At 38.9% G+C, this 27,862-nt stretch overlaps 1 protein-coding gene across 1 annotated transcript; it reads left to right on the forward strand.

Moving 5' to 3' along the window:
• LOC145782334 (uncharacterized) lies at window positions 1–26,626 on the forward strand. The gene is made up of 31 exons (XM_082594124.1): window positions 1–367; window positions 1,126–1,250; window positions 2,141–2,309; window positions 3,039–3,281; window positions 3,714–3,849; window positions 4,230–4,363; window positions 4,685–4,815; window positions 5,990–6,100; window positions 6,397–6,472; window positions 8,381–8,531; window positions 8,864–9,102; window positions 9,940–10,040; window positions 10,363–10,477; window positions 12,560–12,744; window positions 13,004–13,266; window positions 15,107–15,314; window positions 16,021–16,141; window positions 17,318–17,499; window positions 17,790–17,952; window positions 18,192–18,383; window positions 19,028–19,161; window positions 19,521–19,614; window positions 20,354–20,553; window positions 21,338–21,514; window positions 22,457–22,698; window positions 22,886–23,082; window positions 23,314–23,510; window positions 23,977–24,070; window positions 24,528–24,588; window positions 26,102–26,209; window positions 26,524–26,626. The coding sequence occupies exons 1-31, from the start codon at window positions 1–3 to the stop codon at window positions 26,624–26,626; spliced, it is 5,019 nt and encodes a 1,672-aa protein (XP_082450250.1).
• Window positions 26,627–27,862: the final 1,236 nt, after the last annotated feature.

Consider the following 27,862-nt stretch of genomic DNA (forward strand, 5'->3'; position numbering starts at 1 on the left):
ATGCGGATCTTACAAACGACGTTTTTCGGAATCGCTTTGTTCATCTGGAGCTGCTCTGGGGCACAAATTGTCACAAGTTTTAGCACTTCTACCTTCACGGCAGTTACTAATGTTTCAACTGAGGGCTCTGGCGCAGAAGTGTCACAACAATTTACGAATGGGACAACTGCAACATCAGAACATGTGTCCATTACAACGCCTACAGTTACGCCAAGAACGACAACTTCACCTACCACAACGACAGAACAAGCTGACATGGAGACGATTGCGTCTGCTTTTGGCTACACAACAAAATCAATTAATAAAGAAGACGACTCCTACATTGATGCATTCGTCAAACGACGACAAATCATAGAAATCATTTTCAGTAAGTTTGTTTTTATAACAAAATTGCTCTCTTAGGCTATAGTTCTTCTCAGTCCCCTGTCTAGTGTATTTTGGTCAACTTGTCCCTGCTAGATTCCGTACGATACATATTCTTGCCGAAACAGCAGTGCCTTGCGTAAAATTTCTGAAAGAACGCAAGATCTGCTTTACACTGTCTGTGATAACTTGATAATGTTATTTTTTTAGCACTTGCTAGAAAATTATAAAATTCAATAAATGCTTTAAAAAATTCATATAAAAATGCATTCCAAGTAAAGTTGTTCCCAAGCTTGAACTTCACACTGACTGAGAAAGTTCTAGATGTTAGTCGCACAACTTTGGCTAAAATACAGTAGAATTCAATAAGTCGGTTTTTCTACCACATTAGTTCCGCAGACATATCTGGTTTAATTGTTATGGCTTAGTAGTCCAAAACGGCGATTGAGGGGCCAATAAGGTGGTTTGACGGGGTCACACTACTATGTTCACTTATTACTCAAGACTTTATTTTTTATGTTGTATTTTCTAAAGTTCGGACTATTACTGTACCTGAGATTCAACGTTTCGATTAGGTCTGTAGGGTAATCGTTAGGATAAAAGCCAAGATATGAACTCAATTATTTTTTGGTTGGTATTGCTCGTGTCATCCTGTAGGCCACTATGTGTGTTGGAGTTGTTACATAAAATCAAGCTTTAGATTTTCAGACTAAGCCTAATCCTTAAATTTTATGAAGATACTTTATCAAGAAATATTTCTAGGACTCGTTTGTCAAACGGAAAAGGATGACAATGAAAATTTCGTGAAACCAACTTCTTGCATGAAAACCAACTTCACTGAAAAAGAATGCTTGTCAAAAGGGTGTTGCTACTTGGATGACAAAGAAGTAATGTCTTGAATATGTAGCTTATTTGATCATATGTTTCTATTGATACCTTATTGGTATCTTTTCTAGCAATAGTTGCAACGATGATCTGATGAATGCGAAAGAAAAATCAAAAAACATAAGAGTTGTTTTAGATTCTATTTGAATAAGACCTTCTGATGATCCGTTAGGTGAAACAATTTGTAAAGGCTTCAGATAGTAATAACTATATTTGATTTAAGAGTTGTTTCAATGCTTTACTGACGTTTTTTGTGATTACCTTTGAGTATGTGCAAACCGAGAGTTTGATTTTCTTATTTCATACTTTTAACAGCTCTGCGATGTTTTTTCTTTGAAGTAAAATCTAGTCTACCAAATGTCTGAAACTTCCACCTTTGCAAAAGAATTAAAATTAAATGTAACCTAATCATGATTAACAATAAAACTGAATTAAATTTAGTGAGCTACTCAATCATATCCTGCTCAATAGAGGCCAACTTTGGATAGCTTTGGCAATCATTTTCCTCTACTCGTCTCTCTATAGTTTTTTCTTTGAGCTCGAACACTTATATGAAGGATCCGTAATTTTTCTTTTGTCGTATCCAGGCTTAAACCAGGTGGTTGAAGATTTAGATTAAGTGAACGGTAAGGCAAGGAAGCCAATCATCGTGTCCAACTTCAGGCATGCCTATAAGTGTCCTGCCAAAGACACAGCCGCATGTTCTTGAGTGTTGTCGAATCGGCTCCCTTTCGATTGCCGTTCCAGAGCTCTCACCACTAGACTATGCAGCCGCGTAATTAGAGGATACAACCAAATATAAGTCCAGCATGCTCGGCTAGTGTGGTTTATAAGTTAGAACAGAACGTTTTGCATTTTTTTCACATGACTTATTTTGCTACGATTTTTATAGAATGCAGAACCAGTTTGTACAAAGCAGCAACCATCGACTTTTATCTACTCCAAACTCGACGAACTATCCTTAGATGACAAAAGTGGCATAGGCACAAAGCAAACCAATTATCGAGTTTTCATGGACGGTTTAATTGAATGTATCAAAAGGAATGGGAGAAATTGTCCAGGTGAAAACGCAAATTTAAGAATAATGCACTTTATCAGTCACAACTCAAAGTGCTTCTTTAATTGGATGACCATTTTTTTGGTAATTTATTAGGCTACTTTTCGTTTGTTCCCAGGGTGCATCATTCAAATAATGAATTACCAGCTTTGCACTGTTAAAAAGACTTTAGATTGTCGTTTGTTTGCTATTTGCCATCGTTTTAAAATGGCTAGAACTTTACAAATAGACAGTTGGCAACTTTACAATGTCTAGGCATATGGTAAATACATGCGGCTGCAATGTTTGATTGTGGGTCTATTAATAATTCCAGTCATTCTCCTATATGCTGTAAAAATATAGTAAAATGTGGTAGGCTATTATACATTGATTTTTCAAAGTCCTTCAGACCTTCAGTTTAGTTCAGCAGACCATAGCTATAAGAAAAACTGTGGGTATTTCTCTCAAGAGCAGCCAACTGTAAATATTCATGAGAGAAACTAAGGGATCTAGTCGAAGAGGCGCCACTCCGCCATCGCCGACATACCTTTAAGTGTCTTGCCAAAGACACAGCCACATGCCATTGAGTGGTGTCGAACCGGTGGCCTTTCGAACGTCAAACCAGGGCTCTCACCACTAAGCTTTACAGCCGTCGAGCCAATATCCTCAAGTGCGGAAAAATACGAAAAGCAACGAAAAACTATTAGTAGCTTCAACTACTGCATATAATAAACAGATTTATTGTTGTTTGTAGATTCTGCTTTTGGACTTACAAGAAATCAAGTAAACAATTTAGTATTCAACGCAATGCGTGGCATCAAAGGTGCAGTGATGATAATCCAAGATGGAGGACTCGCATTCCTCACTGCCCTTCGAACATCCGGTTTAATCGGTACAAATGAGTTCAATACATTGCGCAGCATCCTTCAAGTCAACCCATCTACTTCTACCATTACGAATCCGATAAACACTCCATATCCCGTTTATCCGACCCCGAGTACCAATTTTCCACTGTCGACAACAGAAAAACCACGTAAGCAAGAAATATGTATCCAATTGTCTACTTGTGCACTATTTGTGATAAATCCAGATTGAGCTTCAAAAGCGTGACAAAGGTAAAGGTCTTACAGATAAATGTTTACACTATTCGTTTTTTAGAGCTATTATAGCCCAACACTCACCTTTTGCTATATCAACGTAACTCTTCTTAAGTTTGAAATCTAGGATATGAGTTCAGGAAAGATCAACAGATTGTATTTGCAGATGACACACATTTCAAAAAGATGATGCTTGTATTTTTGTTTTAGAAAACTATGATATTTATTGCATTTCTTTAGGCTTGTCTTGAAAATCAAGTGGAACGTAATTTTTTTTACAAAATCCGTCAACAACAATGCAGGTTGCAATGACACAACTTTGTTTGTTTCAGGATGTTTTTGGTATCCATGGGGTGGGTGGGGTGCGTGCGAAGGAGTCTGCGGTATTGGAAGTCAAATGCGAATTCGTCGTTGTCAGCATTGTATCCCAGGAACCGGTGAATGCCAAGGAGCTTGGAGCGACCGAAGGTTAATCTTAAAACTGAGAATGCTTTGCACATCCTGTAGGCTACTAGTTAACAAAGCTATGCCACGCAATTATGACAGATGTTTTAACCTCTCGAAACCTATTTTGCTTTAAGTTCCTTCTAATCTTTCTTTCTGCCGAATATGAGATACAGAAAAAAAATACATGTTAGCCTACTGAGTACGTTCGTAATCAGTTTTTTTGCGTTTTCCAAACATGTAAGCTTTCTATTGCTGTCATCATTTTCTGTTTACACGAAGGTAATTTTAGCTACTATATGCAAGATATCGCTTGGAAACTAGGCTGCTTCGGGGACTAAACGTTTAGGCCAGGCAACACCTAAGATGCGGTATCCTGAGTTGAACAAGTGATATTTTTTCAGACCGTGTGCTAGTCCAGTTGGACGCATTTGCGCCTACTGGGGTGGCTGGTCTGGCTACAGTCCATGCAGTCTTTCTTGTGGAGTTGGAACAAGAACTAGAACCCGTCGGTGTTTGGGTGGTGAACCTGGCAGAGGTTTGTAGGCTATTGTTTAATTTGTGTAAAACTGATGGAAAAAAACTCATTGCAAGGTGGTATTTAGTTTCCATGTGCTAAGTAGAATAATGAAGATCAATGCCTTAAAGAACATTTTTCCGCCTCAAGAAAAAACTTCCTATCTCAAAACTTGCTGGAAATTTGTTTAGATAGATCTGCTCCACTGACGGAGTCGTGGAAATGGGCAGCGGCAGCTACTTGTTTATAGCTTATGAAGCAAGGGACTGCATACGAATGCAAACAGTATACAGTAGTAATTTTAGAGCCACAAAAATTTTATTACTGAAAAACAAAATGCAGGTTGCAGTGGAGAAGACACACAATCTCTTCCTTGCAATACTGGTGTTTCATCTTTTGGAAGATATATGCCTTGGACTCTGTGGTCAGCTTGTACACAATCTTGTGGCGGAGGTACCCAGAGCCGCAGTCAAGTAAGTAAACGTTTTGCTTACACCACGAATCAGTTGCAAATACGTTTGCTATAGCATCAGCAGAGGTTGACATATGTTACTTTTAAAGTAAGCGCGCTACCGCTACAATATGACAAAAAAGAGCGGGGCTACCGCTACAATATGACAAAAAAGAGCGGGCCTATCGTTACTCGCTACCAGTCGATGAAAAGTAACGCGCTACCGTTTTTGCTACTCGGATCAAACGTAGCTTGAATTTGTGTAAAAAGCTTAACAATTTACTATTTTCATCTTGCTTTCGAACATTTCATGCTTATTTACGCTGCTAACTCAGTTCTTAATTGAACTGTTTCGTCACAAGCCGTTTAACCAGGATCTCATTTTATTGGGTTGTACAAAACACGGCTCGTTGTTAACACAATTCGCAGAAAACGCAATTTTCGAAAAGAACCGATCGTTGTGTACAGTTGTTTAAATATTTAGTAACTATTAGCGATATTACAGTCGGCCGTATAGGAGTGGTAGAAATTAGTCTCCCGCTAGGCCGACCGGCATAAGCCTAAATCGTCCTGTCCCAAGGTGGGCTTAAGAAGCGGGGACTACTCTGTTACATCGGTTATAGGCGAATTCTTCGTAAACAATTCTTCGTAAAGCAATTCTTCGTAAGCAATTCTTCGTAAAACAATTGTTCGTAAACAGTTGTTGGTGAAATGAAATCCGTAAAAGAATTTTTCGTAAAGCATTTCTTCGTATACATCAAATCTCCATTGCATGCACGAATAAATGCTTTGGGAAGAATTGTTTTACAAAGAATTAACTTTACGAAGAATTGTTTTACGAAAAATTGCTTACGAAGAATTGCTTTACGAAGAACTGTTTACGAAGAAAACGTCGGACACCGTTAGATCTTGTTTGGATTGGTATCATAATCAATTTATAAGAAAATGAATGATTCACCGGATTTACGTCAATCTAACGTCAGAAGTTTTCACCACGTAGCCAGTAAATAAATTACAAAGAGAATGTGTTTGTCAGCGAATAACTGAAAAGTTAACTTTTTCACAGAAGTCCTAAATGCGTCACACAGAAAACTTACCTTCAAGTTCTACATATATATAAACTTTACTTGGTAGCCTACTTGGTAGGCAGACTAAAAGCCTACCATGTTGAGTAAAAGCAAAGCTGTTTACTTCAGCAACATACGTGTCTTACTGCAAACACCGAGAGAAGGGACTGCAACACACAAGCCTGCTGTGGAAGATACCCATGGTCTGGGTGGACGGAGTGCAGCACAACATGCGGAAGGGTACGTTTGTAGACAACAATTTTTATAATAAATTATAAACAATAGTAATATGATGTGTTTAAAGTGCTATTTATACTGAAATAAATATTTGTTATGTTTTGCAACCGTGTTATTTACAGACATCAACCTTACTGTTCGAGCACTGCTTCAGCTTCCAAAGTAGTTGAAGCTTCGTATGTCACAGAAGAGTTAATTTTAAACAGTATTCTGCTACAGTATTTTACATGTTAATTTGCTCAGTAAAGAGGCAACAAAATGCAGCAAGGTATTTGCAAAAACGTCCATTTTTTCATCAGGGTACAAAAACAAGACGAAGATCAGACAAATGTCCTCACATTTCAGATGACGTGGAGTCGCTAACTTGTAACCTTGGTGAGTAAACCGATAAAGGTGAATTTAATTGATAAACTTATTATGATAAACTGATAAAACTTAATTGATAAACTTATTCAATGCAATACAAGGAATGTGGAAAGTGGGTACATGCAAGATGTGCTAATGTCAAGAGAGCCGCAACAAGATTGGCGAAGTGTTTTGTTTGTGGGAAATGCAGTAAAGGAAGGAATGAAGTGGAAAGCCATGATGATGAGTTCTGCCATGGCATCGAAACAGTGACAGACTTCTGTTATCTGGGTGATCGGATAAATGGAAGTGGTGGATGTGAAGCAGCGGTGACAACAAGGGCAAGATTGGGCTGGGCAAAGTTCAGGGAATGTGGGGAAATGTTGTATGGCAGAAAATTGTCACTAAGGATGAAAGGGAAAGTATATCGGAGCTGTGTGCGGCCTGCAATGCTATATGGTAGCGAGACATGGATATTGAGAGAGAGTGAACTGGCAATCCTGAGAAGAACGGAAAGGTCAATGGTGAGAGCAATGTGTGGGGTGAAAACGAGAAGGGAAAAAAGGACTGAAGAATTGTTGGATATGCTAGAGATGAGAGAGACCATAGACCAACTGGCAAGGGCAAATGGAGTAAGATGGTATGGACATGTGATAAGGAGGAAGGAAGTTTTCTTAGAAAGGCACTAGATCTAAAGGTGGATGGGAAGAGGAAACGCGGTCGTCCAAGAAGAACGTGGAAACAACAAGTGAAGGATGAATTTAAAAAAGTCGGACTGAAGGAGGAAGATGCAAGGGACAGAGTGAAATGGAGAAAAGGAATTAAAACAATTGCTGCGAGGAAACAATCGGCCACCCCCACTAGTGGGGAACAAACCGACGATGGATTATGATGATGATGATGATTATAATTATACAATAATGATTATTTATGTATATGTATTATGACGTACCTTCATTGACTGGAAATCTCTAAGTTACCGGGAAAGCTATACAAACGTCACAGCCAGGGAGGCAAAGGGGCCAATTGCTACCACTCCAAGTGTTTTAAATAAAAATTTCACATTCTGTAGAGCATCAAATTTGGCTGTTGATTTAGGCTGAAAATACTCTCAGATTTTAAGGTATTATTTTCAAAATTTTCTGTGAGAGGGACCTATACCCTCTTGTGGGTGCTCTGCATTCGCTGGCTCGTTGCTGGACTCACTCGCATGTGCAACAATACTAGTTTGCCCCGTTCCCCACTCCGAATTTTTGTGCTGTCTACGCCCCTGGTCACAGCCGGCATTGTTAGCAAAAGAAATGCTCAATGTATTACGGAGTGCTAAGTCTTGTCTTGATAAGTAGATTTAAAGACTGTAGAGAGTTTATCATTTAGTTTAGCATTACCAAGCAAACAAAGATTTTTTAATGACTAATAGTAGCCTACAGGCCTAATAATTGTTTTTTATCAAAACAATTATTATCAGCATTTATTGCTACGTTTTGATGTCGAAATACATGCAGAATATTCCAAATAGCTCTACAGCACAAACAAACGTATTTTTCAACAAGCGGCACTTCAGTTTTAAATAACTAAAAAATCGGTTTTAATCTGCTAGATGATCATGAGGAAAGCGTATTCTATAAGTGAGCTATAGAATAAATTTGACTGGAGGAGATCGAAATAGATTTTTCACCTGTTTAACATGTTCTATAACTAGCGAGAAAATAAATTATTTGTGTTTCAATACATGTAACCTAGTCATTCATATCAAGCATTGTGGGTTTGACACCTGTCAGAAGATGTTTCTGTCATTTTCAGAGGATCACTATCGAGAACATCTTATGATCGTTTAACTTAAGTAATAAAATGAAGTATCATATTTGAAATAAGATGCTTGTTACTTAAAGTCTCATTTATTTCTGAATTGAAGGATGCTAAATGTTTTGAAAACAGGAAGCGGAAACTACGGAGATTGGACTCCGTGGGGTGGTTGCAGTTCCTCATGCAGTGGAGGAGTTCAAACCAGACAGAGAGGACACTCCTGCTTGACTACTACCGATACAGAAACGAGGTCCTGTGGTGGACCTGGGGCTTTCTCTTCATGGTAAAAACATCTTATTTTGCTTTGCTTTTTTAATTCCATGTAGCGGTTGCTTTGTCTGTGCCTGTAGGCTACTCATGCAACATTGTCTTTTGGTGCTTGCTATCTTTCTTAAGGCGGTGGGATGATAATGTATGGTAAAATTTAGAGGGTCGATACAAGGATTTGTCTTCCGCTATTTTACGAAAAAATGATCTTGTTAATATGAAAGTTATTATTATAAAATTCATTGCTGATATTTTCAGCAAAAGTTTACTATGATTTATCAGTTGTAAAATCAATTTATTTTTAGTAGCCTACTCATTGTCATGTCTGCCTTTTTTATTTTCAACCAGGACTTCATTTGGTCCCTGCTCATCATCATGTCCAGGAGGTCAAGCTGTACGCACTCGGCGCCATTCTTGTACCAATGTTCAGGAACGGGATGTTACTACTTGTGGAAGAGAAGCTGAGTACAGTCCATGGGGAGAATTTAGTGCTTGCAGTTCAACGTGCGTTGGAACAAGGACAAAGCGTCAATTCAACCCTTGCGGATTGGCTCCTCGAACCGAGTCCCAACCGTGCGGATCCAATGGTAAAATACCGAAATAAAGTCAGAGATATATTTGTATCATATTTTTACAGTCGGGTATCTGCACAGATGCACTGCATGTATGAAAGGGTCACAGCTGAGTGCCTTATTCCAGTGATATATTTTACCTTTATGGCTTCAAGGGCATTGGAACTTTTAACGTTTTTTTCGTTTTTTTTTTATCTGTTTTAATACAACATGCACTTAGCGATTTCACGCCAAACAACTTTATGCACTTTTCCTCAAATTTGTGACTATTTCTGTGTTTTCCTCAGTCAACAGGAGTTACAGAACTAAATTATTTCAGTCACATCAACACCAGATCAAACCAAAATCTGAAATGCAATTTTTAGTATCAGTAGCACAACGCAAAGAACATTCAAAGCACTAGTTAGACGGCTAGAAAAAACAATAATGGTTGTAATGTGACAACATACCTGTGATATAGGCATGGATGTATGAGGCCTATTACTAATTTTGATTCCTTATGTACCAATCATAATCAGCTTAATAATAAAACCGTCGGTTACTAATCCACCAATAAACTTCGGGCAAATTGATTGTCGAATAACTAGTCAGATCGTTAAATTAATCGGTAGCATAAACAATTGCTATTGGAGCACCCGATCTTAAGACGTGATTGGTAAACCAAAATCAAAGACCAGAAAAAGTTGGAGGCAATAATTAACTATAACTACATAGGCTAACTGATATAAAAGCAAAACAACTGGTAGCAATATAATATCGGAACTGAAAATTTTTTAAAACAGTTCTTTTTGGAAATTTTACTACTTATTGGTGCAAAAGTTGCATTTATAAACTTACTGAAATGCTCTTTAGGCGATTATGGTGCTTGGGGGCCATGGAGCATATGCTCACAAAGCTGTGTTGGCGGTCAGCAAGTCAGAAGAAAAGTTCGGATGTGCACTGGAGAATATGAGGTAAGCTGGTTGCAGCTCGTACTATAAATATTAGATTCTTTCAAGAGTGGTGGCAAAATTTTTAAAACTGTGATAAAATATCGAAAAGCATAATCTCACTAACAAGATTTCTGGTGATACGATTAAATTACGTAGGCTTGATATTCTGACAACAGCAATTTTTGTAATGGCAAACTACAGCACAGGTTCCACAGCTAGTTTTTGCCAGTTTTTGTTAGTTTTTACTAGTTTTTGTTACTAGTTTTTAACAAAATTCAGAGCAACAGAAATTGGATTTGTAGCTTTTTGTCAGTGATGAAGATTTTCTCTTGGTGGCATTTAGGAGCAAACTCAGCAATGTGGATCCATGGGATCATGGGGGGTGTACTCTCCATGGACAACATGTGATCGTACGTGCGGCAGCGGTCATCAATTTCGGACACGGCTCCATTCCTGTGGTAATTATAATTATTTTATGAAAACTCAATGAATATCTTGTGTAACAATTCGTTACTTTTCAATTGTTGAAACAAACGGCTACAATATGATTGAAGAATCTGTCCGTTAGTAACTCAAATCAAAGTTATTTTCAAGAAATTATGTTGTTTTCAAGAATAGGATGAATGTTTGTTAAGAAAAAAATGAAACAAACATTATTGTGCGTTGGTCGGATCACAATTTTCAAGATAAAATTTGTAAAATTTGATTTTTGTTGGCACTGCGTACAAGGCCTACGAGAGGGGGGTACGGAGGGTACGGCATACCCTTGAGGGCCCAGGCCTGTGATTGTTGGGGGGCCCGAAATTGTGATTTTATAGTTTATGCGCAAAAATGTTTGGTTAAAACCATCCTAAACGACTAAATTCAAGCATAAAAGTTGTTATTCGTTAGTCCTTGGGGGCCTGTAATGTAGCAAAAGGGCCCGGAAGGAAATTAGGTGTCCAAATGGGTGACTTAATGCTTTACATGCAAACATGTTCTGTTAAAAGCACCCTAAATTAAATCATAAAAGGTGGTTATTGTCCTGTCCGGGGGGGGGGGGGAGGCATAGCAGGGTTGAGGAACCGCTAGTTTTTTATGCCCGGGTGTTTTTGGGCTTTTTTGTGTTTTTTAAAAACTATTTGAAAAAGGGGGCAAACTTGGTTTTGAATCTTTATCCTCGGACTGCCAAAGCCTTGATAGGTTATTCCTGGTTGTTTCGCATATTTGTAGATGTAAATTGTAGAGGCTCTTGAAGCAGGGCCGGTTACCGAGATTGGCAGAGTGAAATTTCCGATTGTTGAAGTCTTGTTGCCGGGGAATTATTACATCCATTAGGTGCCACTGAATGGAGAGCAGTCCTTAAAATGCGTTTCTCAAGCGCACACCCCGAAAGTCGAACCAGCGCCGCTTGATCTTGAAGCTTCTTCGTTCACACGCGCTAACCAACTGAGCTATCGGAGCGACTTACATTATGTCATTATTCAGATGCATGGGAATAGAATTTAATCTAGGGTAGGCCAATGCCATTCTCTGTTGTTATAAACTTGTATTGTATGATGCTCAGTCTTATCTGGCAGCAGGGCAGGGTAGGCTTAACTTATATCATATGAGGGAAATTACATATTTATCCTCTTTCATATTCAGTACGGTATTATTGTGCATAGCCTGTTAAAATTAAAGAATAGTTCTACTGCAGCTTGATACTATTATTGCACACAGATGTCCAATTCTGCAGTAAAATGTTGTATGGTGTGGAATACGTCTAAGCAAACATCACACCATTTGCCAAAGACAAAGGGGGCTTGGAGTGAGAGGGGGGCCCGGAATGACTCTTCGTACCCCAAGTGAAAATTTCTCTCAGAGGCCCTGACTGCGTAAGCACTACGAGGGTTGTCACAATTTTTTCTAGTTCTTACACGTAAAGAGACCTTGGTGACGTAGTTTATTGTGATATCCATCGTTAAACAGTCAAATAAATGGTCGAGTAGTTTTACTTGTGAGATGATAGATGAAAATTCTTAAACTGACGAATGGTTCACGACTTCTAGCACTTAAAGAAATTAAATTTTGAACAACAACGTCTTCGTCGATTTCAAAATAAATGTGCACTACTACTTGCAACAGCTACTTTACAGTTGGCAATAACTTCCATATCGACTACTAAAACTCTGCAATCGTCTTCATTATACTTTTCATTTTATTTCAAATAGCAGAAACATGGTGGACAAACCAAAAATAAGTGTGCCCTAGACGAAGATAGGCCTCCAACCAGGGCTGTCGGATGCCGTTACCACAGCTTTGCGTAATGTAGCCTACGCTATTGAACATGGAGCTTTGGGAGCAGCACTTCCATTTCCATCTTTCTTTTTCAGACAGACATAAAATATTGCACACACTAAACACCAATGGGCCCTGAAATAGGCTGACAAAGCGTCGAAAATAAAACTGGTCAAAATTTTCAACATCCTGTAGTAGCCGAGGCTAGCTGCAGTCACCAAAAAAAAACGCAAGTTATTTCATGCGATGTCAATTAAGTCTAATGTTTATTCTGATTTTAGCGTCAACACTTCCCGAAAATGAACGTGAAAATGGGCGAGAAGCGAGAGTCTGCACGATTAAACCTTGCTGCAATTTCTCTGACTGGAGCACATGGTCAGCCTGCACAACTACTTGTGGATATGGGATTGTAACAAGGCAGAGAGTGAACACATGCGAAGACATTGCAGCAAACGTTGAGCGTAGAGTAAGCAACTGAAAATACGTGCTTGATATCTATTTTATTATGCAGTGAATTAATCTGTATCTATGTTGCTTAGCATGTATATTATTCAATTGTGTACAGAAAGCATTGAGACAGTTAAAACCAAACTTTTATGACATTTCTCAAATCATTATGGGAACGAAATCGTCAGTAAAACGTTTGAAAAATTACAGTTTAGACGATTTTCAGTTTATATTTTAACTAGCAGCTATGCAAACTTATCATTTTTATATTTTTGCAGTATTGTTTCATCAGTAACGGTGGGTGGACTACTTGGGGGGTGTGGGGACAGTGTAGCCAAAGCTGTCCTGGTGGTAAACGGACCCGAACCCGCACTCATTCATGCACCAGCGCTACTCAGCCTCAATCATCTTTTTGTGGTGAAGATGCGGGGTATGGAGCGTACGGCCAATTCAGCCCATGCTCTCGCACTTGTGGAGGTGGATTCATGACACGAACACGTGTTCATATTTGTGGAACACTTGCAGACGAAAGAGATGTTCAGTGAGTTTAGCCACTCATTAATAAACTGTTTAAGCATCGCAGATGGCACCTCCATCTTGACCTAGATAACGTCATGTTTTGGTGCTTCTACTATTTGCTATCAATACATTTTTATAAGTGACAAAAGCTGGTAAGGAATATGATTTAATGTTACTTTTTTTGTTTCGGCCATTATTATGCCAAAGGATTGATTGCTTTGTTAATGTAGTGTGCTTATCTCAGTATGACAAGTAGCACAGTGGCGCGGGAACTATTTTTCTCTAGGGGGGGGGGGCTGAAGCTGCCGTAGTGTTGTCAGCTTCTGGGGGACTTTGCCCCCCAGACCCCCGTATGTGGGAGAAAATTTTAAACTGGTAGTGGGCATTCGGTCACCTCCTGTATAAAAAAAAAAACGGCGCCAAAACACACACATTGTAAATTTTAACAAATGAAGAACGAAAACGAACAATTTAGAAAGTGATGTGAAAACGACAGTTTGTGAAAATGTGCTCTCACACGCTTCCGAAGATTGATTTTCGCTCAGGTGTTTTCTGTAAGAACTGTGTCATGAGTTCTTTGACATCGACAGTGTCCAAAATGTTTTGGTGGACATGCATCAACGCAAGATAAGTACCATAAGTCTTTTTTGTGTCATTGAGCTTCTCAACCACGTTTTCAAGCGTCTTAGAGCAGAAAAAGAACGTTGTGATGATGCAGCAGAAACCGAGAGGCAAAGGCAGAGCTTCACGAATTTTCGCGTTTCTTTGAAAAGATCTAGTGTTTGAGGGTTTAGTTGCGATAATATCTCAGCAACCTTTTGAACGGAGTTCGCGGTTTTTCCACTTACAACATCGCTAAGCAAAGTAAGTTCCACTTTTGGGCGATGGCATCGGGTAAGCTGATCTCAGTATCAGATCTTTATCTTTCCTCACCGTTTGCACATCTCAAAAAGGCCTTCTCTCTGTTGGCTGCTGTAAGCAGAACCGCCTGGTCGAATCTTCCATCAAGCTCAGCTTGAACCAAATCAAGGGCTTCGATGCATTGCCGTTTCCAAGCTCCTTCTCCCGCAGACGATAAAGTATCCGATTCCTCTATATTTCTAAATCTTGCTGGAGTTTTGCTCACTCGGGGATCCTTTGGCGTCTTTAGGTTATTGACAGACGCAAAGACGTTCGTTACTTGCATAAGCTTGGAAACGGATTCATCTTTTCTGAGATTTTTGATGCGTTCGCGGAGAATGGTGATTGATTCCAAAACTGAAGAAGCAAAGATCTTGTTTTGGGGCTGTCTTGCCACGGCTTCTGCAGGCTGAAAAACTTCACCGCTGCAGGTAATCACAAAATAAAGCCGCATCGTGCGTGCTTGTTTTATCAAGCCGAATATGTTTGCATGTGCGTCTCCTCTCATTGCACTATCTTCTGTCATATCGGTCAGACATGACAAAGCAATAGGCTATCTTGTATTATTGTAATGTTCAGAAGTACGCATGAAATGTAAATATTGCAAAATGATGTCCAATAAACGATGGACCTCCGTTTTGGTAGGGAGGGTGGCTAGTACCGCTATTGCGAGGTATAGCTCCCTGTGATTGACGACTCTTTATTGCAAATGATGAGCGCGACCACACGTAAGTTAACATAAACTTGATTCATCGTAGCAATTATTGTTCGAAAAAAATTCTGAAAATATGTTATGAAGGCCTACCTTAAATTGTCAGAATTTTCTAGGGGGGGCTAAAGCAATTATTGAAAATTCCAAGGGGGCTAAATTTGTTCTAGGAGGGGCTGAAGCCCCTTGATCACCCCTACTTCCCGCGCCCCTGCGAAGTAGGTAGTGTCCAAAACTACTTTTATTTTTCCAGGTCGTGCAACACTGACCCTGGTAGATATTCAGAGCCTGGTCCTTGGTCAGCTTGTTCAAGAACTTGCCAGGGAGGCAGTCAGACACGTACAGCCACTCACACGTGTGGTCTGCCTGTTCGTGTGGAAAGAAGGAATTGTGGGAGTCCAGGAACTTACCACGATTGGGGCACTTGGAGTCCTTGCTCATCAACTTGTACAGGCACAAGAGTAAGTAAACAAGCACATTTAAAAACGTTAATGTAGAGACTTACATGCACGCACTGAGCATTTGAAAAAACAAACATAGCCTACAACAAGTAAGCTGTCCTGCAATTCAAAACAGCCCTTTATAACCTTTGATGGAAAGCTGTGTTACAAGCCCTGGCCAATCATCAACCCAGCCTATTTTAACCAAAGTTTATCAACTAAATTCAGAATGTTTGAAACTATAAATTTAATTATTGGCAAGTAAAACAATGTCATCACTATAGCTTAAAAGTTTTAAAGCAATTGCAAGACTTATAGTAACGCTAATGAGAAGAAGTCCCACTGGGTAGGCTATAGTGAGTAATGAGCTGTGCACTCATTGGTAAAGCATTTCATTTACATTTTGCTAGCCACATTGGTTAGCAAACACACCTCTTCAACACAGTGCTGATAATTAATAGGTTTCTGGCGTTACTATTTAGTCTGTCCCGTCGTATTTGTAAAAAAACAAGTACAGCTGGAAAAGTCAAATGATGTGATTTCAAAGTTTAAGTCAGCTTTAAGTTTCCCGTCTAAAGTTCAGGTTTTTTTTTATAAGTCAAACAGTGGAAACAAATTTCAATGATATTAATGGAATATACGCTAGGCATAATATGCAACGATGGAAATATACTCAGAAATAACTTAAATATAATTCTGTCTTCACCCTAATAACCAATATCTTCAGTCTCGACTGCAACGTCATCAGTGCACAGCAGAAATAAACGAAGAATCTCAGACTTGTGGAAGCGAAGGAGGCCACGCCCAATGGGGATTGTGGACCGCTTGTTCATCCACTTGCGCTGGAGGTGAAACTAAAACTGTTTTTTTCGAAATTTGTTTTTTTCCTCTTCAAACTTAGCCTATTTCTGGTGGTTACGGTTTAAATTAAGAAAACGAGAAAGCAAGTAGATAATAGAGTTAGTTTTCTACTTTCATTCACGTTTAATTTCTTCTCAGGACACGTGCTTTTAGCAGAATGAAATCGATATTGTTTTGATTTTTCTTTCCTCGAACGTAAATGAAATAATTTATATCAATAAAAATTACAATATATGAACTATCGGCTGCAACGCAAACCGAGCACTCGGCGGTATGTTTCAAGAAGTGCTACTGGATTCTGACATATGAGCGCATGGGAAGGACTAGCCGCCCTGATAGAAAAAATACCTTTTTGATTCGAGCAGTAGCACATGAACAACGTTTTGTAGCCCTGTTCATATATAGCCTTGCAGGTCTTGTCATTTAAGGGTAGGAAGAAAACCTTGAAAAAAACCGTAGTCATTTAAAAGAAGAAAACCTTGATCAGAAACCGTCGATTGCGGAGTGGCCTCTCGAATATAGCCCTTGATTTCTGGTTTGGTTGATTTTGAATCTTTATCTGACAAAGCCTTGATAGGTTATTTCTAACAGTTTTGCATACTTGTAGAGGCTCTTGACGCAGGGCCGGTTACCGAGATTGACAGAGTGAAGTTTCCAATAGTTGAAGTGTTGTTGCCAGATATTTATTCCATCCATTAGGTGCCGCTGAATCGAGAGCAGCCTTTAGAATGCGTTGCTCAGCGCACACTCCGAGAGCAGGCCCGTAGCCAGGCGGGGGCCAGAGGGGGCCTTGCTCCCCTGAAAAAAAAATTCGCCCCCCCTGGCAAAATCCCAACATTCTCGAGCAACAACTACAATTATAATGATTCAATTTTTTCGGCCCCCCCCTCCTAAAAAAAATTGGGCCCCCCTTGCTCTGCGGTCTGGCTACGGCCCTGCCCGAGAGTCGAACCGGCGCCGCTTGAGCTTGAAGCTTCTTCGTTCACGAAGTCACTCGCTAACCGATTGAGCTATTCTCTCATGATTATATACAGTAAGCTGCTCTGGAGAGAATGCCTATAGCCATTCTTTCGGCTGTGACCCGCTGAACTGGACTGGCTGTTGGGCAACCACTGATAGGCAACTGACTGCACCACTCATAGTGAACCTACAACCGCTTTTAGGAAGTCAGACACGTCGTCGAATGCATTTGTGCAACCGTAATGCGGACACTGAATCTCGTCCATGTGGAAGAAGGGCTTTTCACGGAAATTGGGGATTTTACGGACCATGCACCCGAACTTGTGGAGGAGGTACCCAATCAAGACTGCGCAAAGGATACTGTGGACTGCAAGATCAAAATGAGGTAGTTTGCTGATTGTTTTATACAAATCTATAGTTGTAGGCTATAATCGTAAAAAACGGAAACCACATTTATTTTAACTTTAAAAATAAGATTTTTTTTGCCAAAACACTAAATCAACTGTTTCTGTTTGAATCACAAATCGACTTCTTTTCTCTGCAAGAATTGCAATAGGCCTAATTAATTATGCAGAGGGGTTCAGCCTGTATATTTTATCATGGATTATATTGGGCGTGTTTGAGCTTAAAAACTTCCTAGCTGTTCAATACTCACTCATTTTATGTTCTTTTCAGGCACGGCAATGTGGCACTGCTATATGCTGCATTGTCCAGCCATGGAACCGTTGGACTCCTTGCTCAGTCAGCTGCGGCAATGGAGAACAGAATCGACGTCGATTTAGTACTTGTTCTCCGAATGAACCAGTTGACAGCCAAGTTCGAACTTGCAACGCTGGAAGTAAGGAAATGTAACATGCCTCACAAACTTTAAAACCAAATCAATCTTTATTAGAAATTTACAACTATTCTTTACTGTGAAGTGATATCTCAATCTGATAACCAGCAATATTATGATTTTTGCAAGACAGATAAACATAGGCTACGGTACAAAAAAAAGTAGACATTCAATGCGTAAGCTGTTGATTTGAGCAGATGAATACGTTGTAAGCTAATTCAGATGTAAATGATGTATTCCAGACGGTGTTACATCGCAGTGGACTCTATGGACCCCTTGTACTCAAACATGTGGTGGAGGTACACAAACCCGCAGAAGAACAAATACCTGCCAAAGTCAACCGCAAGTAGTCTCCAAAGAGTGCATTAATGCAAGGTGTCCTTATTGGGCAGCATGGACAACTTGGTCCACTTGCAGCGTTACTTGTTTTCAAGGTAAATGGCTATAGAACGAGTTTGAATAGGAATTAAAAAAATGACTTTTCTTTTCCTTCAATTTTATCTTGTTTTGACCATTTACAACGTTTACCTAATGAGTTAATTCACTATTGATGCCAAAGGGAAAAAAGTGACATGCGGCTCTGGTGGCAGTTTTGATGCAAAATGCAAGCACGAAAAATGATCGTCACTATTTTAGCCTAAAAAGGCTTCCTTTGTTGGGTCTTCATCAATTCCACTCCTGCCTTCCTCCCACTACAATACTATATTATGAAGATTTTATAAGATCAAAAAATAAATATTCTTTGTGCTATATGGACCGTATCGTATGAAGTTATGGTATCGCATAGAATACGTTACAAGCCCTAAATCACGATTGGAAACTGCCCATCGCAATAAAATAAACGATTTATTTTATGACGATTATAATCATTATACAAAAAAAGAAGGCTAAAAAAGTTACGTCAAACCACGTACATACTGTATGAGTGTTTCTTTTTTCAACGAGTGAAAGTTGGGTCTCAATCGTCTTTGTTATGGACTAGTACACTCACATTTGTCTCTGGATATCATTGTGAAATTGAGTAACAACTGTAATTACTTGTCTAATTCAAGTGTAATAAATTTCGTCGGCTTTACAGGAGTTCGTTCTCGTAACAGAGAATGTATTCTGGGAATGGTCGGTGTTGGATGCCTTGGCGAGCCGTCTGAGACTCTTCCTTGCAGCATAGGAGACGGGGTTTGGCAGAACTGGAGTGTATGGACACAATGCAGTGTAAGCGGTTTGAAATTAGTATACGGACATCAATCATTTTATCCTCATATTGATCTTGATAATAATAATTTATTTCACATCAGTTGGGTGCAAAATAGAAAAGTTAGCAGTTAGGGTTATAGAAAAAAAAGTTAAATTGCATTGCAAGGAGTAAACAAGAAAGACATATTTCCCAAACTATAATTGCACAAAGATCGCTTGGTAAGCCTATAAAAGGACACTGGCACAACGAAGCAACTGGTGGCTGTTATTTCACAACTACTTTGGCATTAAATTGTCAATTCGCTTCATAAGATGTTATTCTATAAATCTAAGGCCTAGCAGTTCACTTCCATCTGCTATAAGTTTGATGTATTCAGGTAACTTGTGGGGGAGGGTTTCACACACGACGGCGCGACCACACTTGCGGACAGGAGCCGGAAATGGACACACGTCCTTGCAACACATTTTCAGGTTTTCATGAAACAACTTTGTCATGTCGTACAATTGAGATTTAAATTTTGCACAACCCATGCTGTCATTTTGCGTTGGTTTAGTCTTGAGTTGGGTGGCGTAGCGACGTCGCCTTTCCAATAATGTGAACCTCGTTCGATACCAATCTTAAACTCGTTGTTGATAAACACCGCTTATCTCTATCTGAAACTGGCCACCTTACTCTCATTAGTGCCGAAGGCCTACTAGTGTGATGAGAACCTTATCTTCTCGTTCCTCAAAGCTCAGAACTGAAGACTACCTTTCCTTATTCTTACATAACAAACATATTTTTACAGCTTCGGTAGAGAGTTTGTCTTGTTGAACCATAGGCATACGAAGCCGAGCAACGTTATCAAGTTTAACATATTAAAGATTATTATATTTACAAAAAACACAAAACTACGCAACAATTAAATATCGAACGTTTTCGACATCACAAGATGTCCTCTTCAGGAATAGTATGTATAAGTTGTATGTATATTATTCCTGAAGAGGACATCTTGTGATGTCGAAAACGTTCGATATTTAATTGTTGCGTAGTTTTGTGTTTTTTGTAAATATAATAATTAATCCTTAATATGTTAAACTTGATAACGTTGCTCGGCTTCGTATGCCTATGGTTCAACATATTTTTGTATAGGTTTAAATTTGTGAAACTATAACGCTTTGTTTTTGTTGTATTTATTATATTATGTAAAACACAAATTTTATTTTAAAGGAAATTTTGGCTTATGGTCTCAGTGGACGACTTGCACGAGAACTTGTGGAGGGGGAACAAGAGGACGCAGACGAATTCACTCCTGTACTGGAGCTGTAGAACTTGCAGAAGAAAATTGTAATATTTTTGCCGGCACTTGGACAGCCTGGACAGCTTGGTCGACTTGTTCTGCGACATGTGGTGGGGGCTTTTATACGCGGGTTAGTCTTTTCAGATGTTTTTCCACAAATAAACCCTTTCTAGTTTTTTGGAATAAATTATCTTAACTTTCACCAAAAGATTTAACTTTTTGAAAAAAAGTATTTTAAATAATGGAATAAACTGATAATTTCTGACTGAAAAATCTTGACATCGTAAAGAAAACAACTCTATAACAGACTCGGTTTATACAAATGTTTGAAATCTAAAGATATATTAGCTTATTTATACAACAACAAGTACTACTAATATTACAAAAAAGCGCTCAATGCTAAGCAAAAAAACAAGTTGAGCGAATTACATCAAATACAGTTGCTATTCACTAAAAACCTTAACAGGTTTTGTCTCCCTTATTAAGATTGGAAATTATGTTCGAATAAGAACCTTCTGATGATCCCAATAAGGTTGAAATAGCGTGTTAGTTTTTAGTGAATAATAACTGTAACCTATGTCTCTACAGTATTTGGTGTTAGCGTATTTATACGTATCATTACTTATAATAATTATATAGGTAGATATATTACGTTTTTATTGTGTTGTAGCTGTAATTATATACAAAAAGTCTTTGGTTTACAGTCAAGCAATGGAGAAATTTTTGTTTTTTGTTATAGCTTGGACTGCTTAATAAGTTCAGTAAGATGTTTTTTGATTAGAGAAAGTTTGCTAATGTTCTCACTAGCCGAAACAAACTATGGTAACATTTTACTGTACTGTAGATATTATTTATATATATCAATCGTTTCTCTTCGTGTGGTAGAACTGTATTTAAAATGGAACGACTTTCAGAGACGATCACACACTTGCGGATTGGAAGATGAGATTGATACTGGAATTTGCAACACTTTTGCTGGAAGTTACTCTGCTTGGTCTCCCTGGAGCCGATGTTCTGTCACGTGTGGCGGGAGCACGCAAACGAGAAGTCGATCACATTCTTGTGGTTTAGAAAGTCAAACAGACGTCAAAGTAAGTTCATTAAAAGCGCATTGTGCAGGTTTAGATTATATGTTGTAACATGGCCACCTGGAGATGCGGCCTGATTTGTCACATTTTGCAGATTTTGATTAGAGCTACTGCTAGTGCTTAACTGACATTTTTTGAGATGTTTTTACTTTTTGCGGTTTCCTAATGACAAAAAACTTTTTTGTTGCCTTGGGGAAGCAGTAGCAAATGAGAAAAAGTAAGTTGAAAAACGCAAAATCAGACTGTTATTGAAAATTAACAGTCTGACTAAAATCTACAAAATCAAATTTTCTTTGTTTTTTAACATGTGAGGATGTTAAAACCTATTGTGTCATCTGGGAAAAAGAATAAAGAAAGCGTAAAAATCTAATTTTTTGAAAAATATATTTAAACGTTCGCCCAAAGTTAGAAAAACCTAGAAATTTCTGCAAAATGTGACAAATCAGGCCGTATCTTTAGGTGGCCATGGTTGTAATCAGTAAAATTACTGATTGCATTCTTTCACAGAAATGCAATCAGCAGTTTCACTGATTCTGATTCACAGATTCACAGATTCTTTCACAGAAAATGCAAATCTTCCATTAATCGGAAGTACTTTTCAAGTAGTATAGGCTTCTTGAACTTTCCGTATGACTTTTGCTCGTAACTCATACTGTAGGGTGGACTCAGTCTGATGGCCCTGTCAGCAGCATGGCCGAGTGGTGAGAGCCCTGGTCGACGTTAGAAAGGGTACTAGTTCGACACCGCTCTAGATCATGTGACTGTGTCTTTGGCATAACACTTGAAGACTTGCTTGACGGTGGAAACGAAGGTTGGCTTTCTTGCCTTTCCGTCCAATTAATCCAAATCTTCAGTATACTGGACGTAAGCCTGAATATGAATAAAAAACATGTGAAAAGTGATTGCTCTTCTGAGATTTCGTTAACAATTCATAATTTTTAAAAGGAATGCGGCACGCAACTTTGTCCATACTGGTCCGGGTGGACAGCGTTCGGGGAGTGTTCGGTGTCGTGTGGGAGTGGCTTCCGTACACGTAACAGAGATTGTCAGGACGGTATATTGGGTATGTCAGGATGCAGCGGAGAGTATTTTGAAAGATCTCCCTGTGATGCTGGAGAGGGGAGCTTTTCTCAGTGGACACAATTCACAGCTTGCTCGGCAACTTGTAATGGAGGCTACATGACTAGGTGGGTCCAAAATGTCCCTTTTTTTTTTTTATCAAAAATGAATAATATATAAATAGAAAATTAATAGAAAAACATAAAAAAAAATGATGTGACTTAGTTTTAGACAAGAAAATGCAAATATAAAATTGACTCATATTCATTCGACTTCGAGTTACTTTGTCGTCTTTTAAAACAAACATAATTTCAGAGAACGACAAAACACTTGCGAACAAGATCCGCAGCGTGAGACTGTGCCATGTAACACCGATCCAGGGCAATGGAACGCTTGGGAACAATGGACGCCCTGCCCAGTGACCTGCGGCGGTGGTCAACAGTCGAGACGCCGTACTCACACTTGTGAACGGGACGATGAATATGAAACCAGAGCATGCAATACTAACACTGGTAAGTTTTGACAGTTTATTCTGTAACTTACTTTTTTTTGAAGTTTTTAAGACAAATATCGTGCTTTGACAACTAATGATAGTCTACTACTCTACTGTGAGTAGTGGAATTTTAGTCTACAAATCACATTGTGGTTTGAAATTTTGAACAAAATTATTGTAAATTGTAGCCTAACTTAAATTCTACCAGCTTTATTAACATAAGATTTAAGAGTTTCAAATTTTGTTCAAGGTTTTTGGAGTTCTTGGAGTTCTTGGAGCCAATGTTCTGCAACTTGTGGGTTCGGTTTTAACAATCGCGAACGAACTCAATCGTGCACTGGGGAAAGGATTTCTGAGTCTAGGTCCTGTCAAGTACACCCTTGTGCTATTTGGGGCGGGTGGTCTAACTGGGGGCCCTGCAGCTCCTCGTGCGGCACTGGAGTGGAAGTAAGTGGTTGAAACCAAGTTACGTTGAACATTGTAGTAAAGTCTGCTAGGCTTTGCAATATTCATTATTCTGTTTAGTCTAGCCACGATAATGAGTTTTGTAGCGTTGCGTAATGAAATCAATAGCATTGACAAGGAGATCCAGGGGTTGCTTTTGGACTTGGGCATGTGAACATTGTAAGGGCCCGAAATCTTTCCCGGGAGAAGGGAACAAATAAAGAAACGCATATTTTTGGAGTCCTGCCATTTTTTGAAAGTGTCTTATTTAGGGGCTCAATGCCATGCCATTGGCACTGGGCCTAAGTTGCTCTTTCAACAGCGCTGTGTGCAATAGGCTATAAATGATGCATTGGGAAAACAGCAGCTCAAAGCCTTGGTTGGTTATTTGTTTGTTTGAAAGTTACCATTCATAAAGGTTTTAGGATAGTTTTGGCAATAAGGTACTAAACTGTACTGTACTTTTCAGACTCGATCTCGAAAATGCCAAGGGGGAAACCCCGGAAGCGGTTTCTGTTTTACTAATATCATAGGAGCAATCGATTCTAGAAATTGTGATTCTGGTAAGTCGCAACGGTCTGAAACCATACGTAGTTGCAGGCTGTTAAAATAAACATGAAAAGCGTTGTCTATGACTACTACAAACTATCCTTTTTTAGCAAAAATGATGAGGTGGTAATAAAACGTACCTAAAAGAACAACTGCACGCCCAGCAAGCTTGTGCAAGAGAGAAGCCCAACTACGGATCCATAGGATGCACTGCCCAGTAATTTTATATTCAAGGAAAATTTACGACTAGTCCAAATTACATCAAGTTATCGTGTTGCATATCGCAATTTCGGATACAAAATAAAGATGGGGGATCTTAGAGTGAGGATCCAACTTGAGAAATCATCTTCTAAATTTTTCTCGACCTTTGCTATGTTGACGTGTGTTGTTTTTGATATGATGGTCGGAAACTAAAAATAACTAAACTGAACTGATTTGAACGTTTAGCTTTACATGATTTTTATGCTTTAGGACCTTGCTGTAATTTTGATTGGAGTGGGTGGAGCGCTTGCTGCAGACCAGATTATCCTCAGTAAGTATCCTCAGTATTTAGAGGTGGATTTAATACATAGTATACGCATAATTTGGATGGCAAGCCTTCGGAAGAGCAAGTTCGATATTTAAGTCAAAACTGCCTCTTTCTCTCAAGAAACAAGTCTACGATCAATGCATCTTTCCAACCGCTACATATGGTGCAGAAACTTGGAACCTTACAAAGAAATTAACACTTAAACTAAGAACTATGCAGAGAGCACATGAACGAATCATGATGGTTTAACATGGCGAGATAAAAAGACTGCCGAATGGATCAGAAATCAAACGAAATTACGAGATATATTAAGCACAATCAAGAAACTAAAATGGTCCTGGGCAGGTCATATAGCAAGATATCAGGACAATAGATGGACTAAAAAATTAACAACATGGACACTACGAGAAACCAAAAGAAAGAAAGGAAAACCAAAAGTAAGATGGAGGGACGACATTGACAAACAATGCAATACAACTAATTGGTACCAACTAGCACATAATCATGTAAATTGGCATGAAAAGGGGAAGGCTTCGCTCTGCAGTGGGCTCTCACAGGCTGAAAATGATGATGATGATACGCATAATATATATCCCTCCTACACGCATAATTGACTATGGCCGGTGTACTGCGGATAAAAGTTACTAAATCTGTTAACAACTCTACACAAACGATCCGTTATACCGTACAGTATAGTCTACTCCAGACATTTTTGCGGAGCGGCGAAAATTGCGTTTTTTTGCAAGTTGTATCAGCAACGAGCCGTGTTTGGTACAACCCAACAATCGGAGAACATAACGACCTGAGTTAGCAGCGTAATAAAACGTAAAATTGGCGAAAGCAAGACGGAAAATAATGAATTATGACTCCAATTTACACAATTTCAAGCAAATGTATTCGAAACTGGGCTGACTAAGTGGCGTTTTAGACTTATTAACCTGTTTGTTTTATTGTAGGAATGAATAAGAGTAATTCCGGACCGGACCAAATTGGGCTTAATAAGCGGATGGGACTATTAACCATGGGCATAACCAGGGACTACTGATTTAGAACCTTGAACTTTATGATCTTAGTTTTCAATGCAAGCGTTGAGTAGGCCTACACTTGCCGTCTGCCTGGCTATATGATATAATTAGTTTTAGTCGCAGTGCGGTTGCTGCATTAGAAAAGCTACAGTGAAGAAAAATATGAGAAACAAAAATGATGCTTAGTGGGAGTAGCGTTTTTAAAGGGGTTCAAGGGTACTTTTGGACTAGGGCGGGGATAATTTTTGGGACCCGTAACCTTTTCAAGGGGCCCGGAAGCTTGGAAAAATTATCGCGTGTTCTTTAGATACAAAGCGTTTGTCTTAGGTGTGCTTTCATTTGGGCCTGAAGACTTCATTGGTAGGCTACCGAGCCCAAATTATCCTCTCTACGGCCCTGCTTAGTGGTAGTGAGGTTTTAAATAATAGCAAAAAGGAGACGTTTTGTTTTTCTGACCTTTTTCATACCTTTACCATCTTATAATTGTTTAGGAGCAACACTGCCATACAATTACGCTACCTTGGCAATGGATGTGGAGAACCCTGGCAAGAATTTAATCGCACTTGTCCCAACGGGTTGAAAGTACTTGAAACCCCATGGTAAGAGCCATCATAAAGTAATTTTTAACTTTAAACATAAAACAATAGTCGCTTTATTTGATAGCAATCTTCTGGTCTGTGTGCGGAATATGCTCAGATTACAATTGAATAATAAAATTACTCGTGGGCTATTTCTGATACGAGACAGATAGTTGCGTTAGCAGTTAAACTTTAACCAGCTTAATTAGGCATTGGTCGAAACCCATCTGGTTAGTTTGCTGCTGTTGATTTGTTTTGCTTGAAAAAAAGTATTGAGTCATTATTATGGTTTGTATATTTACGTTTAAAAATTTATTTATTTATTATTTGATTAGTACAAACCTCGAAGAGATTTTCGAAACTGCGGACTCTCTTAGAGGCTTACCTGAAATTGGACAAGTTCGATCCGGAAGAATTCGTCAACGTGATCTAGCTTGAATTTCATTGTGATTTTTTTGTCTACAATGCATGAAAGTTTCACTACATTAATTGATATGAGCTTAGCCTATTGGCAAAAACGGATAAGGTAATTTTCAAAAGTTACTGCATGGCATTTTATCGCCCCACTAGTTTGTTTTCTTAAAAACATCCCACTAAAAGTGACCCCTGTGAGTCAAAGACAATCTACATCAGTGCTTTTCAACATGTCGTGGGGTTCCGTGAGTTTAAAGGGTTCTGTGACGTAGGCTATCCACAAGGTTTCCTCGTTTTTTAGGGGAATTGTTTTCCTGCTTCAGCATAATTGATGCACCATGCTGAGTTTGTAGATCACCGTGCCGCACTCACACTCTAAATAGCCCAGTTACATAAACTAGAGGTTATTTATGATTTGGTGACTTGTGTTATCTGTTTATTTAAGCTAACGTTTTCGGCTAGTCATACAGCCCTTTATTGGTTGAAGCATCTGGTTACTTTTTAAAGTGTAGGTTAATAGCAAACCATTTGATTTACTTGCAAGCTATTTTGTCACTTTTGAATTTTTGTTGGTGGGGTTCCATGAAAAACGCGAAAGTAAATCAGGGGGTTCCGTGATGACAGAAAATATGAAGAGCACTGAATAAGACCTACTGTCTCTAGTCTCTACGTTAGAATTGTTATCCAAAGCAACGCCCCCGCTTTGGTTACGGTTCTACAATCCCTAGTTGTTTGTGGTAGGCTACAACACAAGGTTTATTTTGTGATAGCTATCTTCTGAGATTTTTCATGTCCGAACAAAGACTCTGCGATCAAACATGCATGTGTTTTTGTTCGTGTGCATCCCCATACAAGCAAAGACTAGGGCGCTCGGCTACCGACGTGTACAGAATTTAGCAATCCTGTTCATTTAGTAAACCTTTAGAGTTGAGCTTTGAAAACGAACAGAAAGTATACGATTTAAAACTTTGCAAAGATTTATTTTCATACGTCAAAAAATAGCTTTGATGTAGGCCTACAAACTCAAGGCTCATCTTCCGACAAAAATTTGAAAACCTTTCTGCTTGAGCATTGATTCTGTTTTTAAAAATCAATATTTTTACATTTATGTACGTTTTTTTTACTGTAAATATACAAGTTATTGGTGTTATGTTTTCACTCTTTTCCCAGTAACCAAATATGTTATTTTTACATTGGTGACATTGGTTCAACGTCTACAGGCGGCGAATAAATGCACGAATGACAAATATTGCAAACTGA

Source organism: Aplidium turbinatum, chromosome 13, assembly GCF_918807975.1.
Source record: "Aplidium turbinatum chromosome 13, kaAplTurb1.1, whole genome shotgun sequence".
NCBI lineage: Eukaryota > Metazoa > Chordata > Ascidiacea > Aplousobranchia > Polyclinidae > Aplidium > Aplidium turbinatum.